The following is a 21,214-nucleotide window of genomic DNA, read 5'->3' on the forward strand; positions in this document are numbered from 1 at the left end:
ATGATGATGGTTATGAAGGTGATGATGGTTATGTTGGTGATGATGATGAAGGTTATGTTGGTTATGATGATTGTTAAGATGGTGATGATGATGGTGATGTTATGATGTGATAACATGGCTATAATGATATGAAAGCCATGCTAGCTGTTTCCCCCTGTTTCTTTGTGCTAAGCTAAGCTAATCAGCTGCAGCTTCATTTTGAGTGAACATATATGAGGATGATGGGCATTCTCGGCACGAAAGTAAAAATGTCCAACTATTCCTTTAAGATTGTTTTGTGTAAATATAAACATAACCTCCAAGGTCAAGAATAAACCCTCAGGTTGAATCATCGTTTTTCTTTTTGGTTTGTTTAATTCTTATTGTTTTTTTTATTTTACATACAAACAAAATATCTATTTTTTGACATAGAGGGTTTTGGATTGTTTTGAAATTGGCCGGCCGTGTTTGACCACAATGAATATTTGCAATATTTGCTGTCCTGGTGGTGGTGATGGTGATGGTGATGATGATGATGATGATGATGATGGTGATGATGTTATGATGATGATGATGTTACGATGGTTATGGTGATGATGATGATGGTGATGGTGATGATGGTTATGGTTATGGTGATGATGATGATGATGATGGTGATGTTACGAGGGTTATGGTGGTGATTATGATGGTGATGGTGATGATGATGATGAGGATGACGGTTATGATGATGGTGATGGTGATGATGTGATGATGGTGATGGTTATGATAATGATGGTTATGACGGTGATGATGATGATGGAGATGATGATCATGATGGTGATGACGGTTATGATGATGGTGAGGATGATAGTGATGATGAAGGTGATGATGGTAGTGATGGTTATGATGGTGATGATGATGGTGGTGATGGTGATGGTGATGGTGGTGATGATGATGATGATGATGGTGATGGTTATGGTTATGATGATGATGGTTATGACGGTGATGAAGATGGTGATGGTTATGATGGTGATGATGATGATGATGATGGTGATGTTATGATGGTGTTGGTTATGATTGTGATGATGGTGATGATGATGGTGGTGGTGATGATGGTGATGGTTATGGTGATGATGGTTATGACGTGATGATGATGGCGATTATGATGATGACGATAACGGTTATGATGATGGTGAGGGTGATAGTGATGATGATGTTGATGTTCTGATGGTGATGATGGTGATCATGATGATGATGATGATGATGATGATGATGTGATGATGATGATGATGGTGATGTTATGATGGTGATGGTCATGATGTGATGATGGTGATGGTTATGATGATGATCGCTATGACAGTGATGATTATGGTGATGTTCATGGTTATGATGGTGATGATGATGATGGTGATGGTTATGATGTTGATGTTCTGACGGTGATGATGATGTTGATGTTCTGATGTTGATGATGATGGTGATGATGGTTATGATGATGATGGTGATGACGGTTATGATGGTGGTGATGATGATGATGATGATGATGTTATGATGATGATGATGATGGTGATGTTATGATGGTGATGGTTATGATTGTGATAATGGTGATGATGATGATGGTTATGAAGATGGTGATGTTACGATGGTTATGATTGTGATAATGGTGATGATGATGATGGTTATGAAGATGGTGATGTTACGATGGTTATGGTGGTGATGATGATGATGATGATGATGATGACGATGATGATGGTGATGTTATGATGATGGTGATGGTTATTTTATGATGGTGATGGTTATGATTGTGATAATGGTGATCATGATGATGGTTATGAAGATGGTGATGTTACGATGGTTATGGTGGTGGTGATGATGATGATGATGATGATGTTATGATGATGATGATGGTGATGTTATGATGGTGATGGTTATGATTGTGATAATGGTGATGATGATGATGGTTATGAAGATGATGATGATGATGATGGTTATGATGATGTTATGATGATGGTGATGATGATGATGATGTTATGATGATGGTGATGGTGATGTTATGATGGTGATAATAGTGATGATGATGATAATGATGATGGTTATGAAGATGGTGATGTTACAATGGTTATGGTGGTGATGATGATGATGATGTTATGATGATGATGATGATGATGATGGTGATGGTGATGGTGATGTTATGATGGTTATGATTGTGACAATGGTGATGATGATGATGATTATGGTTATGAAGATGGTGATGTTACGATGGTTATGGTGATGATGATGATGATGGTGATGTTCTCATGGTGATGGTTATGATTGTGATGATGGTGATGATGATGATGATTATGGCGATGACGGTCATGATGATGGTGAGGATGATGGTTATTATGGTAATGATGATGGTTATGATGATGATGATGGTGATGATGTTATGATGGTGATGGTGATTGAGTTGGTTATGATGATGATGGTTATGACGGTGATGATGATGGCCATGATGATGATGATGATGATGATGGTGATGATGGTGATGATGATGATGATGTGATCATGATTATGGTGATGTTATGATGATGATGATAATGATGGTGATGATGATGATGATGTGATGATGAGGATGACGGTCATGATGATGGTGATGGTGATGATGGTGATGGTGATGGTTTTGATGATGATGGTTATGACGGTGATGATGATGATGGTTATGACGGTGATGATGATGGTGAGGATGATAGTGATGATGATGGTGATGATGATGATAATGATGGTTATGATGGTGATCATGGTGATGGTGATGGTGGTGGTGATGATGATGATGATGATGATGATGGTTATGATGATGATGGTTATGACGGTGATAAAGATGGTGATGGTTATGGTTATGATGATGATGATGATGATGATGATGGTGATGTTATGATGGTGATGGTTATGATGATGGTGATGATGATGGTGATTGAGATGGTTATGATGGTGATGATGGTTATGATGATGATGGTGATGTTATGATGGTGATGTTTATGATTGTGATAATGGTGATGATGATGATTGTTATGAAGATGGTGATGTTACGATGGTTATGGTGGTGATGATGATGATGATGATGATGTTATGATGATGATGATGATGATGATGATGGTGATGTTATGATGGTGATGTTTATGATTGTGATAATGGTGATGATGATGACGGTTATGATGATGGTGATGTAACGATGGTTATGGTGGCGATGATGATGATGATGTTATGATGATGATGATGATGGTGATGTTATGATGGTGATGTTTATGATTGTGATAATGGTGATGATGATGACGGTTATGATGATGGTGATGTTACGATGGTTATGGTAGTGATGATGATGGTGTTGCTTATGCTGGAGCTGGATGTAGGATATAAAAAAACGTAATGTTGTGCTTTTGGAAATATTTTTCTTTAACTTTTTTTATTTGTAGTTTGGGTGTGCGGAGTTTGAATTGTGCTGCACTCGGCAGGGTGGGCAGGTTGTCTGATTGTACATTTTTTGTTTGTTGTCTTTCGTTCCAATCACAGCTATCAGGAACTCTAATCACGACTGTTTCAGATGCATTTCTTCAGCACAGCAGGCTGTTTTGTGGATTGACAGATTACATCCTGGACAAAATGTGTCACTAGAAGTTTGACTCAAGTCTGGATGAAAACTTTACAACCCAGGATCGTCTGGACCAACATGACAGTCTCATTCTGAAGCTTCATCTTCATGAAAATCAACATAACAATAAATGAAATGAACTCAAGTCCACAACGACCCAATATCTGTTCTCTTATGTGTGTCAGGACTGACACAGATAAATCTGTGTAATAAATCCTCTTTATTGACTAAGTGCACAAACAAAATGTTGGTTATAACAAGTAATAAGTGAGAAATCTCTGCTCGTTTCTCTGTGACAAAGATGTTTCAGTGAGGAAAGTTGAAAGGACAGAGACTGACTGACAAACGCTCTTCTGCTCTGAACATGAACACGGTACTTTGTGGTGTTTCAGGAGGAAAACTGCCTCAGTTAAACTCTCATGTTAGTTTCACATTTTCTCCATCAGCTTTGTATGATACCCTGGAATGAAGAGCAGAAGAAAATACTTTGTTCATGTTTGTTTATTCATGATGTAAACCTTCAGTTTGTTCACACATCCCATCAGTAAAGTCTGTCCAATGATTTCATGTACAGATTCACTTCATCCACACAATCAGTTTGTTTGACCAGAATCTCAGCTATGAAAAAGAAAATAATCAATGATCTCCTTATTGATTATGATCATGATGATTACAGTTTTATAATAACTCATAGTCCCTCATTTATATGTGGACAACAACAACAACAACAACAACAACAACAACATTTGGTCTGCCAAACAAATGAATGTAATCGTAATTATAGATTTCTTTATACATTTACAAAAAGAGAACAAAATATCTTCGACACAGGAAGGTCTGGAGCTTTCTCTCTTGAGACTCATGCAGTGGAAGAGAAACAACAACATACAAATACATCAATATAAATATTCAACACACATTTAGAGCTCAGAGAAGTTCACATTTTCCTGCAGAGAAACGTCAGTTCAGGTCAACAGAAATCATCATGAGCAGTGATAGCCTCCATGGCTACACAGACACAGGAAGGAGCGCCACCTAAAGAAACTCAGACATCTACAGAACAACTAATGAGAAGATGGCAAAGTACCACCCATAATGTTTGATTGACAGGTGATCTCTGTGCAGTGAAGAAATGCCACAACAATCAGCTCTCAGCAACAAACAAGGAGACAAAATAAGTTCAAGAGTTAAAACACATAATTTAACAAACTGTCCCTGAAATGACTTCTGACTATTTGACTTTACAGAACTCAGCAGCGTCTTTGAAAGAATAGTAAAACCGAAGTCCAGCATAGAGAGGCTGAGTGAATGTGGTCTGGACTCTGTGGAGGAGAGTCATGGTTTCAGAGATGCTGTAGAAGGACAGAATACCTGCACTGTGATCCAGGTACACTCCTACTCTGGAGGACCGAGGACCTGAGACGGGAGTTTTGACATTGTTGTACCAAAACTTATACGTGTTAAGGTTAAATTCTAACATCCAAGATTTGTCATTTCGTCCAAATCCACATACATCCCAGCCCCCTTCTCTGCTGATACTCTTGTATGCAACTGCTACATCAACTCCTCCTCCTCTCCACTCCACCTCCCAGTAACAACGTCCAGTCAGACTCTCTCTACTCAGGACCTGCCAACATGCAGTGAATCTGTCTGGGTGACGAGAATAAGACTGTCGTTTGCTCATTAATGTTGCTTAGATAATAACAGCTGTGTGTTTGCTGTGTTTGGATCCAGTGTGATTTCACGTGAATATTTTAAGAACTCAGCTGTGGTCTTGGACTCTGGTTGTGGCAGTGAAACATCCACTTCAGTCACTCTCAGTGAGATGTTTGTCCATGTCTCTCTCAGAACGTCCTGTAGTTGATCTCTGACTTCTGACAGAGCCGCTGTCACATCCTCAAAGTATCTCAGAGGACGGATATTGATGTTGGATGAGTCTGTAGACTCACTGAGTCGTGACAGGGAGGGGTAGTTGTGTAGAAAGTGGTTGTGATCCTCTGTGTGTACGAGATGCTTCAGCTCAGCGTCTTTCCTCTTCAGCTCAGTGACCTCCTGCTGCAGCTTCTCCTGAAGCTCTTTGACTCGACTCACTTCAGTTTCCTGCTTGGATCTGACCTGCTGCTTCACATCAGAGCTTCTTTTCTGGATGAGACGGATCAGCTCAGTGAAGGTCTTCTCGCTGTCCTCCACTGCTTTATCAGCAGAGCGATTGATAGCCTCCACCTCCTGTTGAAGCAGCTTCACATCTTTCTCTCCGTCCTGGATTCTCTGCTGGATGTTTTGTCGACTCACCTCGAGCTCTCTCTGCCTCTCAGTCCTTTCTGCTGCAGCTGAGACTGTGTCGTGGCCTTTATGTTCATCCACAGTGCAGAGATAACAGATACACTGCTGATCAGTACGGCAGAACATCTTCATCACCTCATCATGTCGAGAGCAGATGTTCTCCTGGAGCTTCTCGGAGGGCTCCACCAGCTTGTGTTTCTTTAATGGAGCTACATCATAATGAGGCTGAAGGTGTTTCTCACAGTAAGAGATCAGACATTGCAGACAGGACTTGAGGGCTTTCAGTTTTCTCCCAGTGCAGAAATCACAGGCCACATCTTCAGGTCCAGCATAGCAGTGATCAGCAAGAGCAGCTTGGAGTCCAGTCTTCTTCAGTTCCTCCACTAAATCTGCTAACATGGTGTTTTTCACCAGGACAGGCCTCGGTGTGAAGGTCTGCCTACACTGAGGGCAGCTGTGGGTTTTCTTCTCGTCCTCTTCATCCCAGAAGATTTTAATACAGCTCATGCAGTAGCTGTGTCCACAGGGAATAGTCACCGGATCCTTCAGTAGATCCAGACAGATCGAACAAGAGAAGGTTTCCCGGTCCAGCTGAACTCCTTTCTGCGCCATTTCACCTCTCAGTCGCAGCGACTGTCTGAGTTTCACTTTCTTTGAAGTGAAAGTAGTTTGAGCTCTGATCTAAACAGCACGTGTCTCTGCAGTGAATGGGGCCTGTCAGCTCCGTCACTTCACCACCATGTTGGCTCCACCCGTCTTCAAACTGTAGATCTGAAGGGGAGGGAACAAGGAAATATATGGACAGCGTGGAGCTCGCTGTGGTTGAGAGGAGGAAGAGGAGGGAGGGCTTATCAAGCTCTGACTCAGTCCAGGAAGAGGAGCGGTTTGAGAGAGATACTGTGTGTTTAACACTTGTTTACAATAGAGCCCATTTCCCATTTAAAACACTGGTCACTTCAGCTGTTAGGAGGTGAACTCCTCTTTGAATCGGAGGCTTTGGAGATGGCTCCCCAGTTTTCAACATTACTGAGTTGTCCACATGATTTTCTCCATATCCTTCTTCTTAAATCGAATCATATATTCTCAATGTCCGTCACTGCAGCTCCGTCTCACTACTGCTCATGTTTGTCTTTACATGTTTCCACAATTTACTTTGAGTATAAGTTGTTGGAGTAATAAGTCCATGTATTCTTTGAGGCAGTTATTCAGACTATAACAGTTCATTAAGATTGTCTGTGTTACTGATGGAAATGCAGATGAAATAAAAGAGATCTTTAAAATGACTTTTGATTCTCAAAACGTATGAATTCAGCCTCAGTTGGTCCTGATGAGAGTGAAGAGCCACAAGATGGCAGCGTGTTCACAGAGGACGCTGCAGACGCTCCTCCTTCATCAGCACTGTCCTGGTGGTGGTGGTGATGATGATGATGATGACGATGATGTGATGATGATAAGGATGATGGTGATGATGATGATGGTGATGATGACGGTTATAATGATGGTGAGGATGATGGTTATTATGGTGATGGTGATGATGATGATGGTTATGAAGGTGATGATGGTTATGTTGGTGATGATGATTGTTATGATGGTGATGATGATGATGGTTATGAAGGTGATGATGGTTATGTTGGTGATGATGATGAAGGTTATGTTGGTGATGATGATTGTTATGATGGTGATGATGATGATGGTTATGAAGGTGTTGATGGTTATGTTGGTGATGATGATGAAGGTTATGTTGGTTATGATGATTGTTATGATGGTGATGATGATGGCGATGTTATGATGTGATAACATGGCTATAATGATATGAAAGCCATGCTAGCTGTTTCCCCCTGTTTCTTTGTGCTAAGCTAAGCTAATCAGCTGCAGCTCCATTTTGAGTGAACATATGTGAGGATGATGGGCATTCTCGGCGCAAAAGTAAAAATGTCCAACTATTCCTTTAAGATTGTTTTGTGTAAATATAAACATTACCTCTGAGGTCAAGAATAAACCCTGAGGTTGAATCATCGTTTTCCTTTTTGTTTTTTTTTTATTCTTATTTATTTATCTTTTTTACATACAAACAAAATATCTATTTTTTGACAAAGAGGGTTTTGGATTGTTTTGAAAATGGCCGGCCGTGTTTGACCACAATGAATATTTGTATAAAATATCATCAGTGAAATTCTACATGTGGAATCTGAAAAATTGCGACTGCAGCAGAAAGTCTGAGCAGGGAGCGTTATAGAATCAAGCTGGAAAGTAATGATGATGATTCTACTGCCCAGAGCAGAGACAAGGATGATGATGATGATGATGTTAATGAAATGCCCTGCAGTGATGAAAACACAGATTCCTAAGATGCATTTTTATTATGAAGTTTTCCTTCTGGCCAGTTAGCAGCACAGCTGGGAGCAGACTTAATGGTGTTCTGTTGGATATGAGAAAAGATGGTGGAGGGAGTGAAAGACTGATGGGAAAATCACTTCTAACATGTTTGTCCTCTTCAGGCTGGGAGAGGAGTGACAGGAAGCAACCGGACTTATGGGAAATGTGTTTTTTTGCTAAAAGACATCTCTGTTGTTTGTTTTAACCGTGCATCAAAAACGGATTGATAATAATAAGTTAAAGTTAAACTAAAGTGCTTCCTATAGCACTTTTAAAGTGCCTATAGTCTATATTTATAGAATCAATGTAGCGCTCAGGTAGAAATACCACTAGCCAGTTTAAGATGAGATTATTCTTCTATGATTCTCATCACTGTGTTGATTCACAAGTTGGAAAATGCTTCACACGACACCTTTAATTAATGGCTTTAATTTGTACTCGTGAGTTTTTAAGGGCTCACTTTGTGGGTTGATTCATGCACTAATAGATAGATAGATAGATAGATAGATAGATGTTGTCTGGCGCCCTCTGACGGTTATTTTATCAATTTGATAAAAAATCAGCAACAGTTTTTTTTCTGATAAACAGAAAAATAACTTTGTCTGAAGTCGATGAAAAGAAAATGTTTGGCTCCTCTGTGTGTTCAGTTCTTGATGTTTTCATTCTGTCCAAAGTCACCTACATGTTCTACCTGCGAGGAGCGTGAAGTCAGCCCCAATCAACCAGCGTCACACAGGAAGATAGGTGATTGTACCTTCACAATAAAAGCAGAGAGTAAGAGTCTGTTCAGAATCTGATTAGATAATGGGTGTCAACGTCCACTAAAATACATACAGTGTAGTCACAATGTCCTGCAGCTGGGGACATTTGTTGCATGTTCACCTCCAAAATATTGAGGTAGTGAGTCAAAAATGTAGACTTATAATGTTATTATTTAGGGTTAAACAGCACAATGTTGACTTATTATGTTATCATTTTGACTTTACTGATGATTACTGTCACTGTATCAACACTAAAATTAAAAAAAAAAAGTGTAATATTATCTTTTTGTGTAATGTGACAAAACAAGAATCATGGGTTTTGGTATTGATGTGAATGGAAGAAATACATGAGATTAAGGAGAAGAAGAAGAATGAGAAGCTGCACGACGTGGGACCTCACATGTCTTGCCAAAGTCTTCCTGCAACAAGAAGCATTCTGGGTAATCCCACTAAAAGAAAACAGGAGCCCATCTGGAGAAGGGAACGCTTCATTAAAAAGCCTGTACTCCTGCTCATAGCTGCTTTTGATTTGGGCGCTAAATGTTGAGTTTGGTAAAAATATATTTTTTGGATTTTTTGAAGGACTGAGATGCACTTGGATGGGTCGATTATTATTTTCCCTTTTTTCCTCATTGGTGGAAATGGTAAAAGAGACAAATGTACCATATCCACTTATTTATAAACCAATGCTGTTTATTCCATGAGAAATAAGTTTTCTTTTTAGGGAGAAGAAAAAAATAGAGATGCATCAAAGTCTCTATATATACGCAAAATGTAAAAGAATTTCCATCCAGTGTTTGAGAAACTTGAATTTTATTTAAACTTGAAAAATGACTTTGCCTTAACTTTTATACAAGACAAGCATAGAGTTTATTTCTTTTCAAAAAAAAATCCCCAAAATGTTAACGAAGCGTGACGCGTGGAAAATATTTAGTCGTACCAGACGTCACAAGTCTTACTGAGAGAGAGAGAGAGAGAGAGAGAGAGAGAGTACAAATCTAGCAGCATTTTCTTTCTTTTCCCTTTTTTTTGTTTTTGTAAAATGTACGAAAAAGAATCATTTTGATTGTTGTTTTTGTTTCATAGTTTCAGGTTGTCTTTTTTGGGGGAAAAATATAAACCTTGTAAATGGAAAACTAGTCAATACTGTATTAAATTTGTGCACTTTGAAGTGTGTGCTTTGCTTGTACAGTTGTAAATACTCAGAAAAATATAAGAGGTACCTTAAAATGATTATAAAAATATATTGATCTTGTTGAACTATTAATGTCGCTATCGAGCTGGATGTAGGATATGACAAAAACTTAATGTTGTGCTTTTGGAAATATTTTTCTTTACCCTTTTTTATTTGTAGTTTGGGTGTGCGGAGTTTGAATTGTGCTGCACTCGGCAGGGTGGGCAGGTTGTCTGATTTTACATTTTTTGTTTGTTGTCTTTCGTTCCAATCACAGCTATCAGGAACTCTGATCACGACTGTTTTAGATGCGTTTCTTCAGCACAGCAGGCTGTTTTGTGGATTGACAGATTACATCCTGGACGAAATGAGTCACTAGAAGTTTGACTCAAGTCTGAATGAAAACTTTACAACCCAGGATCGTCTGGACCAACATGACAGTCTCATTCTGAAGCGTCATCTTCATGAAAATCAACATAACAATAAATGAAATGAACTCAAGTCCACAACGACACAATATCTGTTCTCTTATGTGTGTCAGGACTGACACAGATAAATCTGTGTAATAAATCCTCTTTATTGACTAAGTGCACAAACAAAATGTTGGTTATAACAAGGAACAAGTGAGAAAACTCTGCTCGTTTCTCTGTGACAAAGATGTTTCAGTGAGGAAAGTTGAAAGGACAGAGAGTGACTGACAAACGCTCTTCTGCTCTGAACATGAACACGGTACTTTGTGGTGTTTCAGGAGGAAACTGCCTCAGTTAAACTCTCATGTTACTTTCACATTTTCTCCATCAGCTTTGTATGATACCCTGGAATGAAGACCAGAAGAAAATACTTTGTTCATGTTTGTTTATTCATGATGTAAACCTTCAGTTTGTTCACACATCCCATCAGTAAAGTCTGTCCAATGATTTCATGTACAGATTCACTTCATCCACACAATCAGTTTGTTTGACCAGAATCTCAGCTACGAAAAAGAAAATCATCAATTGATTGTTGATCAATTGATTATGATCATGATGATTACAGTTTTATAATAACTCAAAGTCCCTCATTTATATGTGAACAACAAAAACAACAACAACAACAACAACATTTGGTCTGCCAAACAAATGAATGTAATCGTAATTATAGATTTCTTTCTACATTTACAAAAAGAGAACAAAATATCTTCAACACAGGAAGGTCTGGAGCTTTCTCTCTTGAGACACATGCAGTGGAAGAGAAACAACAACATACAAATACATCAATGTAAATATTTAACACACATTTAGAGTCAGAGAAGTTCACATTTTCCTGAAGAGAAACGTCAGTTCAGGTCAACAGAAATCATCATGAGCAGTGATATTAAAAAATGAAGGCAGTGTGCAGTTTAAAATGTTTTATTCAAATAATAAAAACTATACTAAAAATTCTTAAAGGAGAACGATAAAACAAATATTAAGAAGGGATTGCAATCCTCAATTAAAACGTCCAACAGTCCAATGTTCAGGGGGGCTCAAAAGTCCAACCACTTATATCTGTAGGAGGGCGGGCATGCAAGGGGGCTCCTGCGTTTGCGGCTCCGGCCCTGCAGCTCCGCACCGGATCCCTCTCGCGAGCGGAGCCGGCAGCTGTGGGAAACAGGACAAGAGCGGCGCTCAGGAGGAGGCACACAAACAATGGCGGTCATACACACAATGGTGAGACTTAGTTCACTTTCCTTTACTTATCGTTTCATACGCGTTGAAACAAGTCTTTTCCCGGGTCCCTGGCTCGTCCTCGCCGTTGTTAGCCCGATTCTTTAGTTGGAAGCCCAAGAAGAAACTGGAGCAATGTTCAGTTCACAGAAGAAAACTTTATTTCGGTCACAGGTAAAGTAAATGCAGCACTGGGCTCGGAGTGACAGAGCTCTCACAGGATCTCAGTCAGAAGGAGCCCCGATGTCCAAAAATGATTCATATTTATCTTCCTGGGCTGGGCCTGCCCTGTACAGAGGTTGGACTTACTGAAATAAGTCATGTGTGGATGTTGGTGGTACGGCGTAAATCTAACTGATAAAATAGAGGAGTTTCAGCCATCTCCTGGTATGAAAACCAGTTCTGACCAGTCATGTTATCTTCAAAGACGTACATTGTGCTCAGTAGAAAAGTACAAAACAGGATCATAGGGTCAGTGGAGAAATACAGAATCAGAATACATGATAGCTTGAAACATAGCCAATTATAACACCGTCCTGCCTCTTGTCCTGGGCTCTCACTCTCTCTGTCCACCCACGTACAGTCCCGAAAGGTCCAAAACCATTATGTGTCCTGCTCCCTGTGCCAAGCTTCCTCTTCTTTTCCTTCTCTGTCGCGCACCTGTTTTTAATCAGTCTTAGCGCCCAGTCCTCTGCTCGCTTTGCACTTGGGGGTGTGTCCCTCATCAGTCTCAGGTGTGTCTCATTCACCTTGATCCTCAGTCCGTAATTAAAACCAGTAAATCCAATATAAAACAATCCATGCAATATAATCAAACATGCAATCAAAACCAAAGTAAAACCAATTAAAACACATCAAATATTAAAACAGGATCAAGTGATTGATTAAAACACATCTAGGTCCAACTGTGACAGAAACTCAGACATTTACAGAACTAATGAGAAGATGGCAAAGTACCACCCATAATGTTTGATTGACAGGTGATCTCTGTGCAGTGAAGAAATGCCACAACAATCAGCTCTCAGCAACAAACAAGGAGACAAAATAAGTTCAAGAGTTAAAACACAGAATTTAACAAACTGTCCCGGAAATGACTTCTGACTATTTGACTTTACAGAACTCAGCAGCGTCATTAATGTAATAAAACTGAAGTCCAGCATAGAGAGGCTGAGTGAATGTGGTCTGGACTCTGTGGAGGAGAGTCATGGTTTCAGAGATGCTGTAGAAGGACAGAATACCTGCACTGTGATCCAGGTACACTCCTACTCTGGAGGACTGAGGACCTGAGACGGGAGTTTGGACATCGTTGTAACAAAAGTTATAACTGTTTATGTGACAATATAACGCCCAAGATTTGTCATTGAATCCAAATCCACAATGATTCCAGCCCCCTGCTCTGCTGATACTCTTGTATGCGACTGCTACCTTAACTCCTTTCCCGCTCCACTCCACCTCCCAGTAACAACGTCCAGTCAGACTCTCTCGACTCAGGACCTGCCAACATGCAGTGAATCTGTCTGGGTGACTAGAATAAGACTGTTGTTCACTCGTTAATGTTCCTTTTCTGTTCCCCTCAGATAATAAAACCTTTGTGTATGCTGTGTTTGGATCCAGTGTGATTTCACGTGAATATTTTAAGAACTCAGCTCTGGTCTTGGGCTCTGGTTGTGGCAGTAAAACATCCACTTCAGTCACTCTCAGTGAGATGTTTGTCCTTTTCTCTGTCAGAACGTCCTGTAGTTGATCTCTGACTTCTGACAGAGCTGCTGTCACATCCTCAAAGTATCTCAGAGGACGGATATTGATGCTGGATGAGTCTGTAGACTCACTGAGTCGTGACAGGGAGGGGTAGTTGTGTAGAAAGTGGTTGAGATCCTCTGTGTGTGAGAGCTGCTTCAGCTCAGCGTCTTTCCTCTTCAGCTCAGTGATCTCCTGCTGCAGCTTCTCCTGAAGCTCTTTGACTCGACTCACTTCAGTTTCCTGCTTGGATCTGACCTGCTGCTTCACATCAGAGCTTCTTTTCTGGATGAGATGGATCAGCTCAGTGAAGATCTTCTCGCTGTCCTCCACTGCTTTATCAGCAGAGCGATTGATAGCCTCCACCTCCTGTTGAAGCAGCTTCACATCTTTCTCTCTGTCCTGGATTCTCTGCTGGATGTTTTGTCGACTCACCTCGAGCTCTCTCTGCCTCTCAGTCCTTTCTGCTGCAGCTGAGACTGTGTCGTGGCCTTTATGTTCATCCACAGAGCAGAGATAACAGATACACTGCTGATCAGTACGGCAGAACATCTTCATCACCTCATCATGACGAGAGCAGATGTTCTCCTGGAGCTTCTCGGAGGGCTCCACCAGCTTGTGTTTCTTGAATGGAGCTACATCATAATGAGGCTGAAGGTGTTCCTCACAGTAAGAGACCAGACAGACCAGACAGGACTTGAGGGCTTTCAGTTTTCTCCCAGTGCAGAAATCACAGGCCACATCTTCAGGTCCAGCATAGCCATGATCAGCAGGAGCAGCTTGGAGTCCAGTCTTCTTCAGTTCCTCCACTAAATCTGCTAATGTGGTGTTTTTCACCAGGACAGGCCTCGGTGTGAAGGTCTGCCTACACTGAGGGCAACTGTGGGTTTTCTTCTCGTCCTCTTCATCCCAGAAACTTTTAATACAGCTCATGCAGTAGCTGTGTCCACAGGGAATAGTCACCGGATCCTTCAGTAGATCCAGACACATCGAACAAGAGAAGGTTTCCCGGTCCAGCTGAACTCCTTTCTGCGCCATTTCACCTCTCAGTCGCAGCGACTGTCTGAGTTTCACCTTCTTAGAAGTGAAAGTAGTTTGAGCTCTGATCTAAACAGCATGTGTCTCTGCAGTGAATGGGGCCTGTCAGCTCCGTCACTTCACCACCATGTTGGCTCCACCCGTCTTCAAACTGTAGATCTGAAGGGGAGGGAACAGGGAAATATATGGACAGAGTGGAGCTCGCTGTGTTTGAGAGGAGGAAGAGGAGGGAGGGCTGTTGAAAGGGTTAAGTCATTTGAATTAAACTGCTTTTGTTTGCAAAACATCATAAATGTATTTTTTCTCATCTTGAGCTGTACGATATTTGACAACAAAATCTTTCAGGTGGAAGAAGAGATCTTTAAAATGAATTTTGATTCTCAAAACGTATGAATTCAGCCTCAGTTGGTCCTGATGAGAGTGAAGAGCCACAAGATGGCAGCGTGTTAACAGAGGACGCTGCAGACGGTCCTCCTTCATCAGCACTGTCCTGGTGGTGGTGGTGAGGATGATGATGATGATGATGATGATGATGATGTTATGATGATGATGGTGATGATGATGATGATGATGATGATGATGTTATAATGATGATGGTGATGTTGATGTTGTTGATGATGATGATGATGGTGATGATGATGATGATGATGATGATGATGATGTTATGATGATGATGGTGATGTTGATGATGATGATGGTGGTGATGATGATGATGATGATGATGATGATGATGTTATGATGATGGTGATGGTGATGTTATGATGGTGATGGTTATGATTGTGATAATGGTGATGATGATGATGGTTATGAAGATGGTGATGTTACGATGGTTATGGTGGTGATGATGATGGTGTTGCTTATGCTGGAGCTGGATGTAGGATATAAAAAAACTGTGATGTTGTGCTTTTGGAAATATTTTTCTTTACTTTTTTTATTTGTAGTTTGGGTGTGCGGAGTTTGAATTGTGCTGCACTCGGCAGGGTGGGCAGGTTGTCTGATTGTACATTTTTTGTTTGTTGTCTTTCGTTCCAATCACAGCGGTCAGGAACTCTAATCACGACTGTTTTAGATGCATTTCTTCAGCACAGCAGGCTGTTTTGTGGATTGACAGATTACATCCTGGACGAAATGAGTCACTAGAAGTTTGACTCAAGTCTGGATGAAAACTTTACAACCCAGGATCGTCTGGACCAACATGACAGTCTCATTCTGAAGTTTCATCTTCATGAAAATCAACATAACAATAAATGAAATGACCTCAAGTCCACAACGACACAATATCTGTTCTCTTATGTGTGTCAGGACTGACACAGATAAATCTGTGTAATAAATCCTCTTTATTAACTAAGTGCACAAACAAAATGTTGGTTATAACAAGGAACAAGTGAGAAAACTCTGCTCGTTTCTCTGTGACAAAGATGTTCAGTGAGGAAAGTTGAAAGGACAGAGACTGACTGACAAACGCTCTTCTGCTCTGAACATGAACACGGTACTTTGTGGTGTTTCAGGAGGAAAACTGCCTCAGTTAAACTCTCATGTTACTTTCACATTTTCTCCATCAGCTTTGTATGATACCCTGGAATGAAGACCAGAAGAAAATACTTTGTTCATGTTTGTTTATTCATGATGTAAACCTTCAGTTTGTTGACACATCCCATCAGTAAAGTCTGTCCAATGATTTCATGTACAGATTCACTTCATCCACACAATCAGTTTGTTTGACCAGAATCTCAGCTATGAAAAAGAAAATAATCAATGTTCTCCTTATTGATTATGATCATGATGATTACAGTTTTATAATTACTCATAGTCCCTCATTTATATGTGGACAACAACAATAACAACAACAACAACAACAACAACAACAACATCAACAACAACAACAACATTTGGTCTGCCAAACAAATGAATGTAATCGTAATTATAGATTTCTTTACACATTTACAAAAAGAAAACAAAATATCTTCGACACAGGAAGGTCTGGAGCTTTCTCTCTTGAGACTCATGCAGTGGAAGAGAAACAACAACATACAAATACATCAATACAAATATTCAACACACATTTAGAGTCAGAGAAGTTCACATTTTCCTGCAGAGAAACGTCAGTTCAGGTCAACAGAAATCATCATGAGCAGTGATAGCCTCCATGGCTAAACAGACACAGGAAGGAGCGCCACCTAAAGAAACTCAGACATTTACAGAACAACTAATGAGAAGATGGCAAAGTACCACCCATAATGTTTGATTGACAGGTGATCTCTGTGCAGTGAAGAAATGCCACAACAATCAGCTCTCAGCAACAAACAAGGAGACAAAATAAGTTCAAGAGTTAAAACGCAGAATTTAACAAACTGTCCCTGAAATGACTTCTGACTATTTGACTTTACAGAACTCAGCCGTGTTTCCAGAAAAGGAGTAAAACCAAAGTCCAGCATAGAGAGGCTGAGTGAATGTAGTCTGGACTCTGTGGAGGAGAGTCATGGTTTCAGAGATGCTGAAGAAGGACAGAATACCTCCACGGTGATCCAGGTACACTCCTACTCTGGAGGACCGAGGACCTGAGACGGGAGTTTGGACTCTGTTGTACCAAAAGTTATAACTGTTTTTGTCACATCTTAACGCCCAAGATTTGTCATTATATCCAAATACACATTCATCTGAGCCCCCTGCTCTGCTGATATTCTTGTATGCGACTGCTACGTTTACTCCTGTCCCGCTCCACTCCACCTCCCAGTAACAACGTCCAGTCAGACTCTCTCTAGTCAGGACCTGAAACCATGCAGTGAATCTGTCTGGGTGACTAGAATAAGACTGTTGTTCACTCATTACTGTTGCTTTTCTGTTCCCCTCAGATAATAACAGCTTTGTGTTTGCTGTGTTTGGATCCAGTGTGATTTCACGTGAATATTTTAAGAACTCAGCTCTGGTCTTGGGCTCTGGTTGTGGCAATAAAACATCCACTTCAGTCACTCTCAGTGAGATGTTTGTCCTTTTCTCTCTCAGAACGTCCTGTAGTTGATCTCTGACTTCTGACAGAGCTGCTGTCACATCCTCAAAGTATCTCAGAGGACGGATATTGATGCTGGATGAGTCTGTAGACTCTCTGACTCGTGACAGGGAGGGGTAGTTGTGTAGAAAGTGGTTGTGATCCTCTGTGCGTGAGAGCTGCTTCAGCTCTGCGTCTTTCCTCTTCAGCTCAGTGACCTCCTGCTGCAGCTTCTCCTGAAGCTCTTTGACTCGACTCACTTCAGTTTCCTGCTTGGATCTGACCTGCTGCTCCACATCAGAGCTTCTTTTCTGGATGAGACGGATCAGCTCAGTAAAGATCTTCTCGCTGTCCTCCACTGCTTTATCAGCAGAGCGATTGATAGCCTCCACCTGCTGTTGAAGCAGTTTCACATCTTTCTCTCTGTCCTGGATTCTCTGCTGGATGTTTTGTCGACTCACCTCGAGCTCTCTCTGCCTCTCAGTCCTTTCTGCTGCAGCTGAGACTGTGTCGTGGCCTTTATGTTCATCCACAGAGCAGAGATAACAGATACACTGCTGATCAGTACGGCAGAACATCTTCATCACCTCATCATGACGAGAGCAGATGTTCTCCTGGAGCTTCTCGGAGGGCTCCACCAGCTTGTGTTTCTTTAATGGAGGTACATCATAATGAGGCTGAAGGTGTTCCTCACAGTAAGAGACCAGACAGACCAGACAGGACTTGAGGGCTTTCAGTTTTCTCCCATTGCAGAAATCACAGGCCACATCTTCAGGTCCAGCATAGCCGTGATCAGCAGGAGCAGCTTGGAGTCCAGTCTTCTTCAGTTCCTCCACTAAAACTGCTAACGTGGTGTTTTTCACCAGGACAGGCCTCGGTGTGAAGGTCTGCCTACACTGAGGGCAGCTGTGGGTTTTCTTCTCGTCCTCTTCATCCCAGAAGCTTTTAATACAGCTCATGCAGTAGCTGTGTCCACAGGGAATAGTCACCGGATCCTTCAGTAGATCCAGACACATCGAACAAGAGAAGGTTTCCCTGTCCAGCTGAGCTCCTTTCTGCGCCATTTTACCTCTCAGTCGCAGCGACTGTCTGAGTTTCACCTTCTTAGAAGTGAAAGTAGTTTGAGCTCTGATCTAAACAGCATGTGTCTCTGCAGTGAATGGGGCCTGTCAGCTCCGTCACTTCACCACCATGTTGGCTCCACCCGTCTTCAAACTGTAGATCTGAAGGGGAGGGAACAGGGAAATATATGGACAGAGTGGAGCTCGCTGTGTTTGAGAGGAGGAAGAGGAGGGAGGGCTTATCAAGCTCTGACTCAGTCCAGGAAGAGGAGCGGTTTGAGAGAGATACTGTGTGTTTAACACTTGTTTACAATAGAGCCCATTTCCCATTTAAAACACTGGTCACTTCAGCTGTTAGGAGGTGAACTCCTCTTTGAATCGGAGGCTTTGGAGATGGCTCCCCAGTTTTCAACATTACTGAGTTGTCCACATGATTTTCTCCATATCCTTCTTCTTAAATCGAATCATATATTCTAAATGTCCGTCACTGCAGCTCCGTCTCACTACTGCTCATGTTTGTCTTTACATGTTTCCACAATTTACTTTGAGTATAAGTTGTTGGAGTAATAAGTCCATGTATTCTTTGAGGCAGTTATTCAGACTATAACAGTTCATTAAGATTGTCTGTGTTACTGACAGAAATGCAGATGAAATAAGGCACTGTGTTCACTGTTTCTTTACATCCTGGTGTTGTTGTCAGAGTAAACTATGACTTGACAGGAGGGAATCTGTACTTTTAACATTGATGACAGGGTAATCAGTTCCATCCTTCCAGAGCCTCTTCACATCAGGACAAAGCCATAACATGTGCATGAGTGTGTCAACCTCTGATACAGTCTGCGTCCTTTTCTTTAATCTACATGGTGTTAGATAAGCTCTGTGTAACATTTTCAGGTGAATTATCTCACACCTCACACAGTTGGACTCCTGTGTTGTAGATTTCAGGATATCTTCCCATTGAGCTGTGGTTTGGAGCACTCCCATGTTCTCTGATATTTATCTCAATATCTTTCTATCACCACCATTTGCAATGTGTCTTTTTGAAGCTGTTGAAAGGGTTAAGTCATTTGAATTAAACTGCTTTTGTTTGCAAAACATCATAAATGTATTTTTTCCCATCTTCAGCTGTACAATATTTGACAACAAAATCTTTCAGGTGGAAGAAGAGATCTTTAAAATGACTTTTGATTCTCAAAACGTATGAATTCAGCCTCAGTTGGTCCTGATGAGAGTGAAGAGCCACAAGATGGCAGCGTGTTCACAGAGGACGCTGCAGACGCTCCTCCTTCATCAGCACTGTCCTGGTGGTGGTGGTGATGATGATGATGATGATGATGATGTTATGATGATGATGGTGATGTTGATGATGATGATGATGATGATGTGATGATGATGCTGATGGTGATGTTATGATGGTGATGTTTATGATTGTGATAATGGTGATGATGATGATGATGATGATGATGGTTATGAAGATGGTGATGTTACGATGGTTATGGTGGTGATGATGATGATGTTATGATGATGATGATGATGGTGATGTTATGATGGGGATGGTTTTGATTGTGATAATGGTGATGATGATGATGGTTATGAAGATGGTGATGTTACGATGGTTATGATGGTGGTGATGATGATGATGATGATGATGATGATGGTGATCATGGTGATGATGATTTTATGATGATGGTGGCAATGACGTTATGATGATGGTGAGGATGATGATCATGGTAATGATGGTGATGATGGTTATGTTGATGATGATGATTTTTATGATGGTGATGATGGTTATGTTGATGATGATGATGATGATTGTTGTGATGGTGATGATGATGATGGTTATAAAGGTGATGATGGTTATGTTGGTGATGATGATGATGGTTATAAAGGTGATGATGGTTATGTTGGTGATGATGATGAAGGTTATGTTGGTTATGATGATTGTTATGATGGTGATGATGATGGTGATGTTATGATGTGATAACATGGCTATGATGATATGAAAGCCATGCTAGCTGTTTCCCCCTGTTTCTTTGTGCTAAGCTAAGCTAATCAGCTGCAGCTTCATTTTGAGTGAACATATGTGAGGATGATGGGCATTCTCGGCACGAAAGTAAAAATGTCCAACTATTCCTTTAAGGTTGTTTTGTGTAAATATAAACATTACCTCCAAGGTCAAGAATAAACCCTCAGGTTGAATCATCGTTTTCCTTTTTGTTTTTTTTTTATTCTTATTGGATTTTTTATTCTACATACAAACAAAATATCTATTTTTTTACATAGAGGGTTTTGGATTGTTTTGAAAATGGCCGGCCGTGTTTGACCACAATGAATATTTGTTTGACCACAATGAATATTTGTATAAAATATCATCAGATCAGAATTTCACTGATCAGAAATCAGAATCTGATTCTGATTCTGATTTCTGATCAGTGAAATTCTACATGTGGAATCTGAAAAATTGCAACTGCAGCAGAAAGTCTGAGCAGGGAGCGTTATAGAAACAAGCTGGAAAGTAATGATGATGATG

General features: G+C 40.7%; 2 protein-coding genes and 1 pseudogene across 2 annotated transcripts; all 3 read right to left on the bottom strand.

Annotated features, from left to right (window-relative positions):
• Window positions 1-4,814: 4,814 nt before the first annotated feature.
• On the bottom strand, window positions 4,815-6,478 carry LOC139296245 (tripartite motif-containing protein 16-like; annotated as a pseudogene).
• A 6,485-nt stretch (window positions 6,479-12,963) lies between these two features.
• LOC139296012 (tripartite motif-containing protein 16-like) lies at window positions 12,964-14,652 on the bottom strand. The gene has a single exon (XM_070918263.1). It carries the CDS (start codon window positions 14,635-14,637, stop codon window positions 12,964-12,966), a length of 1,674 nt encoding a protein of 557 aa, XP_070774364.1. The 5' UTR covers window positions 14,638-14,652.
• A 2,358-nt stretch (window positions 14,653-17,010) lies between these two features.
• Window positions 17,011-18,702, bottom strand: LOC139296011 (tripartite motif-containing protein 16-like). Its single transcript, XM_070918262.1, has one exon. The coding sequence runs from the start codon at window positions 18,685-18,687 to the stop codon at window positions 17,011-17,013; it is 1,677 nt and encodes a 558-aa protein (XP_070774363.1). The 5' UTR covers window positions 18,688-18,702.
• Between the last annotated feature and the right edge of the window lie 2,512 nt (window positions 18,703-21,214).

Source organism: Enoplosus armatus, chromosome 14 (assembly GCF_043641665.1).
Source record: "Enoplosus armatus isolate fEnoArm2 chromosome 14, fEnoArm2.hap1, whole genome shotgun sequence".
NCBI classification, from domain to species: domain Eukaryota; kingdom Metazoa; phylum Chordata; class Actinopteri; order Centrarchiformes; family Enoplosidae; genus Enoplosus; species Enoplosus armatus.

Bases quoted from the DNA above. Each gene is read 5' to 3' on its own strand.
- LOC139296012 (XM_070918263.1), bottom strand. From the start codon at position 14,637: ATGGCGCAGAAAGGAGTTCAGCTGGACCGGGAAACCTTCTCTTGTTCG.
- LOC139296011 (XM_070918262.1), bottom strand. From the start codon at position 18,687: ATGGCGCAGAAAGGAGCTCAGCTGGACAGGGAAACCTTCTCTTGTTCG.